Raw genomic sequence first — 13,268 nt, forward strand, 5'->3', positions numbered from 1 at the left:
TTTTACAGATATATATAGTTATACTCATTAGTGACAAGTCTGTATGGTATTACTTAACAATTCACAAATTTTCTAGAAAATGGATAAAATATTATAAATCATGAGATTAATGAAAAAAAATGTTGAAACGTCAAAATTTCCAGAAAAATAAACTACTTTTTTACCAAAACATTAAATTAAAATTTGAAATATTTTAACTAATCTTTATCCCCGTGTGTAGTGAATCTCATAAAAAATAACAAAATTACGGTATCTCCATTAACTTAAGAGATATCAAAATGGGTACAAATTCTGTCAATCCCGTGTTCCTGTATAATACGGAAGACAATAAGAAATTTTATGTTAAAATATGTTTATAAATAATCCTAGGAATGATAAGGAGAAAGGTAGGAAATCGAAGAGCCTATAAGCAAAAAAACCTAAAAATACCGAAATTGTTCAATGACTTACTAGTAAGATAGAATCTATGAAATTTATATATAACTTTTACATATTAAACGTGATGATTTATACGCTTAGTTCATTTAGATATTCTCATCTCATAAAAAATTTATTTACTCAAATCATAGATTTAGTAAAATTTAAAAATTTGTTTGAAATCAAGTCATTAATTAGCCTAGTTTTTAGACATTAAGGTTTATAACCTAGGACGTATAATGAAATAACAAAAATATATTTTTTACCAAAAGTAGATAATCAAAATAAATATTAAATTTATCATATTCATTATTTTAGTAAGAAACTTTATTAGTATAAAGATTGATAACTATGTATCATCATTATCTACCTAAAATAGAATTATTTTATTTTAACAAATTACCTCATTATTAATGATTTGTTTTGCTTATACACCCCAATTTAAACATTAATGTTTACAAAGGGCAATTTATCACATTTTTAGTGTGTTGAAGTCAATGGTTAGTGTATTTTAAGACTGATTTATTATCAACACCTTATTATTATTAGGTGTATTAGCATTTAAAATGATTATAGAAGAAAGAACCACAAGTTGGATTTAAATTTTAAATTGAGGATAATTAAATAATACAGAAACAAACAATATTTGTTTTATGTTTTTTATTGAAAAAATCATAACTATTATGATGATGATGTTTCCATAGCGGCTGCTGCTGCAGATTCTTCAGTGTATTTTCCCTTTCCTTTAAGAGCCAATGCTTGAGCTCTGCCTTTGCCTCTCCTGTCAAGGATCTTTTTGCGGTCTTTGTCTAACTTCAGTTTTACAATGACACACTATAAAACAATATGAAAATATATAGATTATAATATTTAACAAGAAAGTTTTAAATAATACCTTTGAAGGATGGATTCCAACATAAACAGTGGCACCATTAGCTTTCTCACGTTGGATCCTTTCAATGTAGATGACGTATTTCTTCCTGTATACTTGGACAATTTTGCCAACTTGTTGACCTCTAAAATGTCCTCTTACAACCTGAAAATATCAAAAATATAGATTTAATAATAGTAGAGACTAAAATAAAACTATAAATTGTTCAAAGTGAATGATTTCAAGTTATTAGTCAATCAGAGCCTTAGAAATATCATTGTACAGATAAAACTCCTACAATCATTTATTTGACTACAAGAACTGCAACCAAAAAACGATTGTATTTGTTATTCGTCTGTTTCAAAGAATGGTTTTGCTTCATCACATTAATCAAAGGAATAAACTGGTTATACTTATTTCACACTTATTTAATATGCTTTATATTTAATCAGAGCCTTTATAGTAGCATCTAACAGATAAAACTTATACAATCATTCATTTGACTACAAGAACTGCAACCAAAAAACGATTGTACTTGTTATTCGTCTGTTTCAAAGAATGGTTTTGCTTCATCAGTTCAAGTACTTATTACATACAGTTACTTACTTATAATAATTAACTATTATGCAAAGAAGTAGTAAGAAACAATATTTTTTAACATACTAACAGGTACATAATATATAAATAATAAAGCCTTAATGTGAAAAGTAAAATAATTATTTCATCCCTACCAAATAATATTACTTAAAACAATATTTAATCAGAGCCTTTATAACATCATTTAACAGATAAAACGCCTACAATCAAATATTATGATACAAAAACTGTAACATAAAATTAATTGTATTTGTTATTCGTCCGTTTCAAAGAATGGTTTTGCTTCATCAGTTTAAATAAAATTTGATAAATAAGAAGCAGAACCATAGTAAATATTCATAAATGTTTAAGAAAATATATACCTAATAAAATAAGTTTTTTTAATGAAATTTCACTATGGTATGGTTAAATCAGTGCCTTTACAATATCATTTAACAGATAAAACGCCTACAATCAAATATTATGATACAAAAACTGTAACACAAAATTGATTGCACTTGTTATTCGTCTGTTTCAAAGAATGGTTTTGCTTCATCAGTTTAAGTACATATGAAAATTAATTATGAATATAAATAGTTAAAATCAAATCTTTTATAAATAATAATTATTTTATACATTGAATTGCTTTAAGTAATATTCAATCGTCTTTTTAACAGCATTCAATAGACAAAATCTCTCACAATTAAACATGATTATATTTATTATTTTTTTGTTTCAATAAACAAATTGACCTCATCAACTATAGTGGGCATTTAAACATTGTATATTATGTTGGTTTTGTATCTATATATTGTATAGTTGAAAATTTAATTTTTAAAACAATACCTAATAAGATATAATCGATAAACGTAGATACTGTTTTTTGATCAATACTTATTACATAAATAAAATTAAGTAGTGAAATTTAAAAAAATCACTTTATAGAATTTAACATCGAATAACAAATGAAAATACCTTCCAAATCATATGATCCATGGATCAGATCTATGAAACTACTATCTGTTTAGTAATGAATGTAAACACTAGTGAAAACCAAACATATTATAATAAAGTAGAAGTTATCGGTACACTAACCTGGACTTCATCGTCTTTGCGGACAGGCATAGACTTTACGTTGTACTTGCTCCTCAGTTCTTTGGAAAGAGGCGCCGACATGATGCGACGCCTGACGTGCGATGGAGCTGTGAAATGCAATTTGCGGGACTTGCGTCTCGACGACGTTTTGTAAATGTTGAACTTCATATTTTAGCAGGTATCTGAAACGAATAGTGCAGCAGTTGAGTGCTAAGTCACGGTTTTCGTATCGCGAAAATAAATATGCCGGTTGATGAAATCGAAACCGCCACGATACTATTAAAGCGGCGACAACAATTTCAAACGTCAAAAGCTTTTAAATATTACGATCAAAATGGATGAAAATAATTGTACATACCTCTGCAGCGGCACTCAAAATCACGTTCGAGTGAAAAGTAGTGTAATCAGATGTTACGCTTACACACTACGCGGACTGAATTTAAGGTTGTAAACTTGTAAACACAATGCATAAGAATGATGTTGGCAACGGTAAACGCGATAACTACTTTGATCGCCGACTATCAACGGATCGGAACGTACGCTGTTTTGCCAAAGATGTTTGAAAAATGTTATCACAGATATAGATAATCTGTGAATGTTATAAATATTTTTTTAAATTTAATTTGTTCGCAGATATATAAAAAGCATTTGATGATATTACGAGAATTTGAAATGAGTAACTACTTAATACTTATATGACTACAAAAGTATAAAATAGATTAGACCATGGCTTTAGTAAATCTTTCAAGCCCACAAATTAGACTATATCGCTTATTCACTATTCATGTTGGTTTCCGTCATTATTGGCTATCCTCCCTCATCATTTCATATTATTTACAGTTTACAGTTAAAATGTATGGTAATTATCGTACATTTATTTTATTATTTACATATCGTGTTACTTCAACAAAAATTGTGAGTATGTATTATGTATACCTTTTATTGTTTATAATAAATTAATAACTAAATAAAATAAAAAAATGAATATTTAGACATTTCGATTCGAACAATGCTCGTTATCTGACTAAAACATTATTGTGCACAAAATATCAAAATATGTACCTAGTATAGAAGTATTAAAGAGTATAATATACTCTATAGTCTATAGTATATAGATAATGGCCTATCGAGTAGTATATAACTTAGTATAACTATATAACTATATAGCTACTATTATATTATTGTTATTGCTTAAAAGCTTTAACTTTATTCATATTCTAACTCCCAGTCTCAGAGGTTAGTCGTAAGTCCAGTGGCGCCGATCTATATTTCATGTTATGGGGAAAAAATGCTGGTGTTAGACCCACCTACTAAAAAAATGTTTAGTTAGTTACGTTCGAATGGTACTTTATTTATTTCTAACTAAATACATACAAGATACTGCATAACAAACTATTTTTGATTATCACCCACCCACCCATAAATATTTCGCGGGAATTTTCCCCAGTTCATACCCGTGTTCGGCGCTACTGTTAGTACATATACCAAATTTGAATATTGACAAAACTGGATATTTTAACGAAAAATAACGATAATAGGTATACCTAGTTATCTATTTTGTTCTAAGTTATTATTACAAAAATATTATTTAAAGACACCAATTCGTGTATTATTATTTAATACTAACAGAAAAGTATTCAAAATATTATGTAGATTAGTTTTAAGCTGTTTATGCCATAAACTTATTAACACCTACAGTGGCGGCTCGTCAGGGGTCTTTTAGACGGCGACTCACCATAAAAAAAAGGTAGTAATAAAAAAGTTTGAAGAAAATTGTAGTATAATTTAATATTTTTATCTATTTTGAAAATAATTATGATGGTTTTTGATATTAATATTGATTATTGATAATATTATAATATTTTGTATTATATTTTTACTTTAATAATGAGAAGACGGGTGTCATTCAATAATAATACGGGCGAAAAATATCGATAACAACTACTAATTACTAATTTATGCTATGCCAATGGCAGAAACTTTGAATGAGTCTAATCTCAATGTACTGAACAACATCTATACAATCTACCCTGCCCTCCGCCTTGTCGTGCATATACAATTTGTATAAGTACACAATTGAGTCTCTCGAACGGCAGACTCCCGAATAAATTTAAATTTAATTTTTAATGTTTTTTATTATTACAATATAATATAATAAAGTATATAATCTATGGATATGGATCTATCATATTAATCTATCATCTATGGCAATCATCAATCTTCGCTATTCGTTGGAGACGGTTGACGGTTGTAATAATTTTAACGGAGAAAAAAAATAGTCTTACAAATCGTTAAACCGTACTTTAATAAATATAATATTTTACACGCATATGTCGTTCTGTTCAGCTTATTTTTATGAAATATCTCAATATCTTCAATTCGAAACAAGGTAAAGACGGACGAAGAAAGGTGTTCCTGAACGTGTGGACATTAAATATGACAGAACTAAGTTTCACAAAAAAAATCGATGTTTACGTGAGTTTGATTTTCTATACTTTTGGAGCTTTAATTTACTTTTGTAGACATAAAATAAATACATACTTATTGTACCGGACAATCTGCTACCCGCAGTGTGACGTATACCTACCATCTACGTATGCATATTCTATTCCCTAACGCGCGATGCATAAAATATGTGAGACCGAAAATACATAATCGTCAAATTAGTATATTACCAGACTCATTTTATATAATAATTTATATTTATATTAATTTTATAAATAGCATTTTTCATTTTTAACTGGGCGAGTACCTGACTAATATAAGTTTTTTTTATCCCTAACAAAAATAAAAAGTTTTCCGAAAAGACGCATTAATATTTTTTTATAATAGTCTGAATTTTGAATTTTTAAGATATTGGATATTCATTTCATATTTCTGTGATAACTATTTCTGCTCAGCCGATTTTTGTTTTTTTGTAGTAATGTAAAAACGAATAACTGTAGTTATTTGAAAATTTTACCAAATGTTAATGATTGCATTTCTTATACGAGAACATATTATAATTTTCAAAATATTTTGACTATACACTTTTATTATAGGATAAAATAAACATAGCATAATACCATACATAGATGCATTTATTATATATAATTATATTAATATCGCAAATTATCTGAGCATAACATTAGAACCTATTGATTATTTTAAAATCAGTAAAAAATAGTATGAGTAGGTATGTATTATTCCTAAACAGGACGGTACCGAAACGGGAATGATAATATAGTCACATGTGTATATGACGAGTCGAATGTGAATAATTGCTTGTATTTAGAAATTAATTTTATTGATTTTGTAAGTCCTTCTTTATTATACGTAGATCATAATCTATTAACTATTTAGTATGTACCTAATATTAATTGAATGATTAAACTTTTAAACATTTTTAAAATTATTAATCATTTAGTTCAGCCAAACCGTAAACAACTGTATAGCTACTATAGTATAGGTGACTACAATACTACATGTAGACTAGGTTAAGTATGTCACTATAACGAATTTGTTCAATTTGAATTCAATTTTCAATGTATAATGCATTAATGCATTGTGTACAATTTAAAATTATGCTGGTCGAAGATGGTCTTATTTTTTGGTAAGAAATTTTACCAAACAACTATTGAAATAATAAAATTATAATTTAAAAAAAAATTCAGGATATACAACTATTATGATATTACGTATGAAATTAATTAGATAAAAAAAGTTTCGTATGCAAGACAACTGAAATATAATAATAAATCCTATAAAATCACAGAGTTCTATAAAAAAAACATCATTATAAAATTTATCATCCATGGCAAACGACAATCGTTGTCATTTGTAGGAGACGATTAACCATTCTAATAATTTTATTGAACAGTCGTCAAACAACAGCCTTCAGTACATGACAAGTGCTCTCATTTTCATAAAAAATTTCAAATTTCAATGATTTCAAACCGAAGCGTAATAAAGAAGACAAATGAAGAAATAAACTAGCTGTTTCTTCGGTGGCTGTGCACATTTGAACTTTAATATGGCACAGCTTGATTTCGCCGAAAAGCGTCGAAGGATACTTACGTAGGTTAATTTTCCTATAATTTTGGGGGTAGTAATAAATTTAGTTTTTATACTTTAATTAAATATTTATTGACTTGTACAAGCTGCCCCCCCGATTACTTAGACCTATATTTTATTTCCGATAGCCGGTAACCGGTGGGTTATTGTATACGACCCGTTTTAAATTCTTAAACGATGAAATCTTTTTTTTAATATTTTATATTATTTTAAAGTTCTAGATAATATTTTTTTTCATAGTAAATAATTTAAGAATATAAAATTTTTATTTTTGTCTGGTCCGTTAACTGTTTTTAATTTGTGAATATGGCATGAGACTATGGGAGTTCTAAAAGGTTAAAGTTAAAAAATAGCCAAGAATAAAATAAATTCGTCAATTGTACCTTGGAATTTGGATCCTGGACGCAGCAATGAATGTACCTATATTGATTTTAAAATTACTTAGTTTTTTTTCTATCTGTTATGAATTCTTGTAGCAAATGTGATATAATTAGTACTTTGGGTGGTTAAAAGTAAAATAAAATAAAAAATTTCATATCTTTATTATACATTGTATAATTATAAAAACATTTTAACAATTTTTTTTTTAAGCCGATAAAAATTATTGATAGCAAATATGATTTAAAATTTAATACAGTGTTCCTCATCAGTCACTAAATTACTGCAATAAAAAATGTATAGTCACGATATTATATTTTTATAAACGTTTAAAATCAAAATTTTGATAAATTTTGTCTAAATCTATACAATTTTCAAATTATTTTTCATCAGATATTTATATAATATTGTCTTTTTATATACAAATTTAATATAGTAATTCTCATTAGTTTTTTTTAAATATAACAAATATAAAAGGTTTACTAGAAAGTCACATTATTTTTTACGACTGAAGTTCAATGTTTTATGACTTATTGAGTATTAATTTTTCATCCCAAAAAAAAACTATTTCTTGTAAAACGATTTTTATATTGTGTTATAGACTATAATACTATACATAGTTTAAAAACAAATAATCTTATACACCGATAACATAAAGTCTTAACTAATTTTGTATGAGAGTATTTCTTATATATGTTATTATTTTAAAAATATTTTCAAACTATATAAATATAAACAATGTTCTTTATTTTTTTATTATTACAAATTTTTAAAATTTTTAAAATGTTCAAATTATTTTTTTCATTAGTATTCATATAAATATTTTCTTTTTATATCTACAATTTTAAAATGTTTTATAGGAATTCTCATTAGTTTTTTTAATACAAAAACAAAAATAAAATGCTCACTGGAAACTTATATTATGACTGTTTGAAGTTCAATATTATATAATTTATATATAAATTAATAAAATATGCGTCTACATCGATTACATTATCCGGGTAGCGGATTTTTCATAAAAATGAATATATTTTATTTTAATTTTAAAAAGTAAATTGATTAACTAAAGCATTGACTAGTGACTAGGTACTATTTGTTATAAGAAACCACAATAAACGAAATGTATGAATTTTTTTCTATTATGATAGGTGTCTTTAGATACAATATCTACAGAAAGAGGCAATTGTATCTAATGTAATAGATAAGTAAGATTAATTAAAACTCTGCGCGTGATTAGAATCAAAATAATGCAGAAATAATAACTTAGAAACATAACGATATTGATCATAATTCTTTTTTTTAAATACTTAAAAATATAATTATTTTTATTTAGTTCACTATTTTCATAGATTAAATTAAATAATTTGTAATCATCTTCATTAGAATAAAATATTATATTATTTGCAATATCTATAAAGATTTGGTCTATAATTTATATGTTTCAATTTTACGTATGTTAAAGAAATAAAATATAATAATAAATCCAATTAAATCACAAAGAGTTTATAAAAAAAAAAAATTATAATATTTATCATCCGACATCCATGGCAAACGACAATCGTTGTCATTTGTAGGAGACAATTAACAATTCTAATAATTGTATTGAACAGTCGTCAAACAACAGCCTTCAGTACATGACAAGTACTCTCATTTTCATAAAATATTTCAATAATTCCATTCCGAAGCTTAAAGAAGACGAATTAAGAAATAAACTAGCTGTTTCTTCGGTGGCTGTGCACGTTTAAACTTTAATATGGCACAGCTTGATTTCGCCGAAAAGCGTCGAAGGATACTTACGTAGGTTAATTTTCCTATAATTTTAGGGTAGTAATAAATTTAGTTTTTATACTTTAAATAAATATTTATTGACTTGTACAAGCTGCCACCCCGATTACTTAGACCTATATTTTATTTCCGATAGCAGGTAACCGGCGGGTTACTGTATACGACCCGTTTTAAATTCTTAAACGATGAAATCTTTTTTTTAATATTTTATTATTTTAAAGTTCTAGATAATATTTTTTTTCATAGTAAATAATTTAAAAATATAAAATTTTTATTTTTGTCTGGTCCGCAAACTGTTTTTAATTTGTGAATATGGCATGAGAGTTCTAAAAGGTTAAAGTTAAAAAATAGCCAAGAATAAAATAAATTCGTCAATTATACTTTGGATCCTGGACGTAGCAATGAATGTATATTGATTTTAAAATTACTTAGTTTTTTTTTCTATCTATTATGAATTCTTGTAGCAAATATGATATATTTAGTACTTTGGGTGGTTAATAGTAAAATAAAATAAAAAAGTTTAGATCTTGTCATAATATCGGAAAAACTGGAATCATTACGCTATATATACTTGTGTAATTTCGACAAAATTAATTCATTTTCTAAGTTTTAATTCAAAAATGCTAATCATAGAATGTTGAAAATTTTACCAACTGTCTACATTATGATTTTTTGTACATTGTATAATTATAAAAACATTTTAATAATTTTAAATAATTAAAATTTTAATTTTTTTTTTAAGCCGTTAAAAATTATTGATAGCAAATATGATTTAAAATTTAATACAGTGTACCTCATCAGTCACTAAATTACTTTAATTACAAATGTATAGTCACGGTATATTTTATAAACGTTTAAAATTAAAATTTTGATTGTATTCGGCTAAATCTATAAAATGTTCAAATTAATTTTTTCGTTAGATATTCATATAAATATTTTTTTTTTTATATCTACAATTTAAAAATATTATATTGGAATTCTCATTAGTTTTTTTTAATGCTAAAAACAAAAATAAAATGCTCACTGGAAACTTATATTATGAATGTTTGAAGTTCAGTATTATTTAATTTATATATAAATTAATAAAATATGCGTCTACATTGATTCATCATCCGGATAGTGGATTTTTCATAAAAATGAATATATTTTATTTTAAGTTTAAAAAGTAAATTGATTCCCCAAAGCATTGAATAGTGACTAGGTATTATTTGTTACAAGAAATCAGTATAAACGAAATGTATGAATTTTTTCTATTATGATAGGTGTCTTCAGACATAATATCTACATACAGAGGTAATTGCATCTAATGTAATAGGTATGTTAGATTAAGTTAAAAAACTGCGCGTGATTAGAATCAAAATAATGCAGAAATAATAAGTTAGAAACATAACGATATTAGTCATAATTATTATTTTTAAGTATATATAATAATATAATTATTTTTGTTTAGTTCACTATTTTTATAGATTAAATTAAATAATTTGTAATCATCTTCATTAGAATAAAATATTAATACACTGCAATATCTATAAAGATTTGGTCTATAGTTTATATGTTTCAATTTTACGTTAATATGTCAAACAGCTAAAATAGAAAAATAGATCGTATAATATCATAAAGAGTTCTATAAAAAAAAACCTTAGATTTATCATATTATAATATTCGTCATCTGTGGCATACGACAATCGACGACATTCGTCGAAGACGATTAACAATTCTATAATAGTCTTAATGAACAGTCGTTAAACAACAGTCTTCAGTACACGACAAGTACTCTCCTTTTCATTTCGTGCTGTTTATTTTCATAAAATATCTTTATACTCCCTTTTAGAATCATGATGAAGATCGTATGAAGAAAACTTGGAGTTTCTTCGGCGGCGGTGCACCACCCGTATACACTGTAGATTGGTATAACTCGGTTTCCCGGGAAGAGTCGACGCTTAAGTAAGTTTTTTATTATTATTCTTTTTTGGGATTAAAATTATTTTTTAAACTTAAAATAAAATATATTAATTTATATAAACTTTACATCAATGTGTCTTTTCTTCTCTATTATTATATTATATTTTTTAAAGTGTTCATATTCATAAATCAATGTACGTAATATTATAAAAAATTACCTAATTATTTTATTATTATTTTATTTTATTTTATTGGTAAATGTAATAACTCCCTACCTCCAACACAAGCTATTAGCTTACAGGAGGTAGGTAATCAAAACTGTACCTATTTGTTAAATTTGTTTAATTTGTAACCATTTATTTTGATTTCTAATAAAAAAAAAAAAAAAAAATATGAACAATCCGCGCTAGTCGGACGATGTAGTTGATGTAGACGCATATTTTATTCTCCAGGGTCCAATGAAAAAATAGTACACAATGCCTACTTATTTTACTCATTAGTTATAGTAGACAAATATTGTGAGAAATAACAACCATGTATTATTTGTATTATTCGCGATTATATTATATTAGAATAATAGTAGAATAGTACACCTTAGATCCTGGACGTAGTGAAAAATGTATAATGATTTTACAATTATGTAGTTTATTTTTTGTTTGTCATGAATTCTTGTAGCAAATAATCAATTTGGTTCTTTGGGTGGTAAATAGTAAAATAAAACAAAAAATTTCAGATCTTGCCATAATATCGGAAAAACAAAAAAACTGAAATAATTACGCTATATCCTTGAATAATGTCAACCCGGAGGACGATTGGCAGTATCATTAAGAAGCTCATCTGAATAACAAAAATAAATGTCGCAAGGCTGCGTTTGTTTAATATTATATTTTTTGAACAGTAGTACAGTATATTATGAATATTTATTTAAATTATATTTAATTTTTATGGTTTTTTTTATCAGATAATGTACTGTACTACGGTTTTAGGTGTTCTTTTTATTTTAATAATACGTTGATAAATTACCAATTTTTTCAATTTTATTTCTCATCACAAAGCTAGTTCGTCTTTGTGTATGTTTAAATTTATATTTTTTTTATAGTTATTGTGCTGTTTAACTTTCTTATAAAAGAGAGTGAGGAATTAAAAAGGTGGCCACCGAACAGAAAGTTAAACTGCAATATACTATAATATTTTTAGTTCTTGTTTACATTTTTAACTGATAAATTATGAATATAAAATTTCAAATTAATTTAAATTCAAAAATAAAAGAACACCAACATAGATTTCTTAAACATTAAAATTTTACTATAAGTTTAAATTACATTTAATCAGCACATTAGTTGAAGTTTTATAGGAACCGAACATTTGGCTGGATCATGGACTACTCACAGACGGAGAATTGGTCATTGAGCTGAAGGAAAATGTGTCGGCACTCGGCTTCGTTTCACCCGGAGGAAGATTAGCAGCATCAATAAGAAGCTCATCTTAATATCAACTGTCCAAAGGATTGGTTTGTAATATAATATAATTTTTAGAATCGTAGTAGGTTTAGTATACTTTATATAAATATATACTATTTATTAGTGAAGAAGAAGAAGTTGTCACAAAGCTGATGGGAAATGTGTCGGCACTCGGCTTCGTTTCAACCCGTAGGAAGATTTGCAGCATCAAAAAGAAATTCAACTGATAATCAACTGTCAAAAGGGTTTGTTTGTAATATATTATAATTTTTAGAATCGTAGTAGGTACAGTATACTATATATAAATATAAAATATTTATTAGTGAAGAAGAAGTTATCACAAAGCTGATGGGAAATGTGTCGGCACTTGGCTTCGTTTCAACCCGGAGGAAGAATGGCAGCATCAATAAGAAGCTCATCTTCATGTCAACTGTCCAAAGGATTTGTTTGTATTATATTATAATTTTTAGAATCGTAGTAGGTACAGTATACTATATATAAATATAAAATATTTATTAGTGAAGAAGAATTTGTCACAAAGCTGATGGGAAATGTGTCGGCACTCGGCTTCGTTTCAACCCGGAAGAAGATTGGCAGCATCAATAAGAAGCGCATCTTAATTTAGTTGTCCCCCCTTTACGCATTAGCGTTCATCTCTCATCCAACACATTGACTATCGCCGGCCGGCAACACACATACCTATATTATACACATTACCCGTTTTATATTGT

The 13,268-nt window shown here is 26.3% G+C and overlaps 1 protein-coding gene across 1 annotated transcript; it reads right to left on the reverse strand.

Annotated features, from left to right (window-relative positions):
• Positions 1-1,062: 1,062 nt before the first annotated feature.
• Positions 1,063-3,477, reverse strand: LOC132922158 (large ribosomal subunit protein uL24). Its single transcript, XM_060985514.1, has 4 exons — positions 3,318-3,477; positions 2,960-3,141; positions 1,313-1,453; positions 1,063-1,251 (listed from the first exon to the last, which is right to left on the reverse strand). The coding sequence occupies exons 2-4, from the start codon at positions 3,125-3,127 to the stop codon at positions 1,099-1,101; spliced, it is 462 nt and encodes a 153-aa protein (XP_060841497.1). The 5' UTR covers positions 3,128-3,141; positions 3,318-3,477; the 3' UTR covers positions 1,063-1,098.
• Between the last annotated feature and the right edge of the window lie 9,791 nt (positions 3,478-13,268).

The sequence above is a fragment of the Rhopalosiphum padi genome, chromosome 2, assembly GCF_020882245.1.
Source record: "Rhopalosiphum padi isolate XX-2018 chromosome 2, ASM2088224v1, whole genome shotgun sequence".
Lineage (NCBI taxonomy): Eukaryota > Metazoa > Arthropoda > Insecta > Hemiptera > Aphididae > Rhopalosiphum > Rhopalosiphum padi.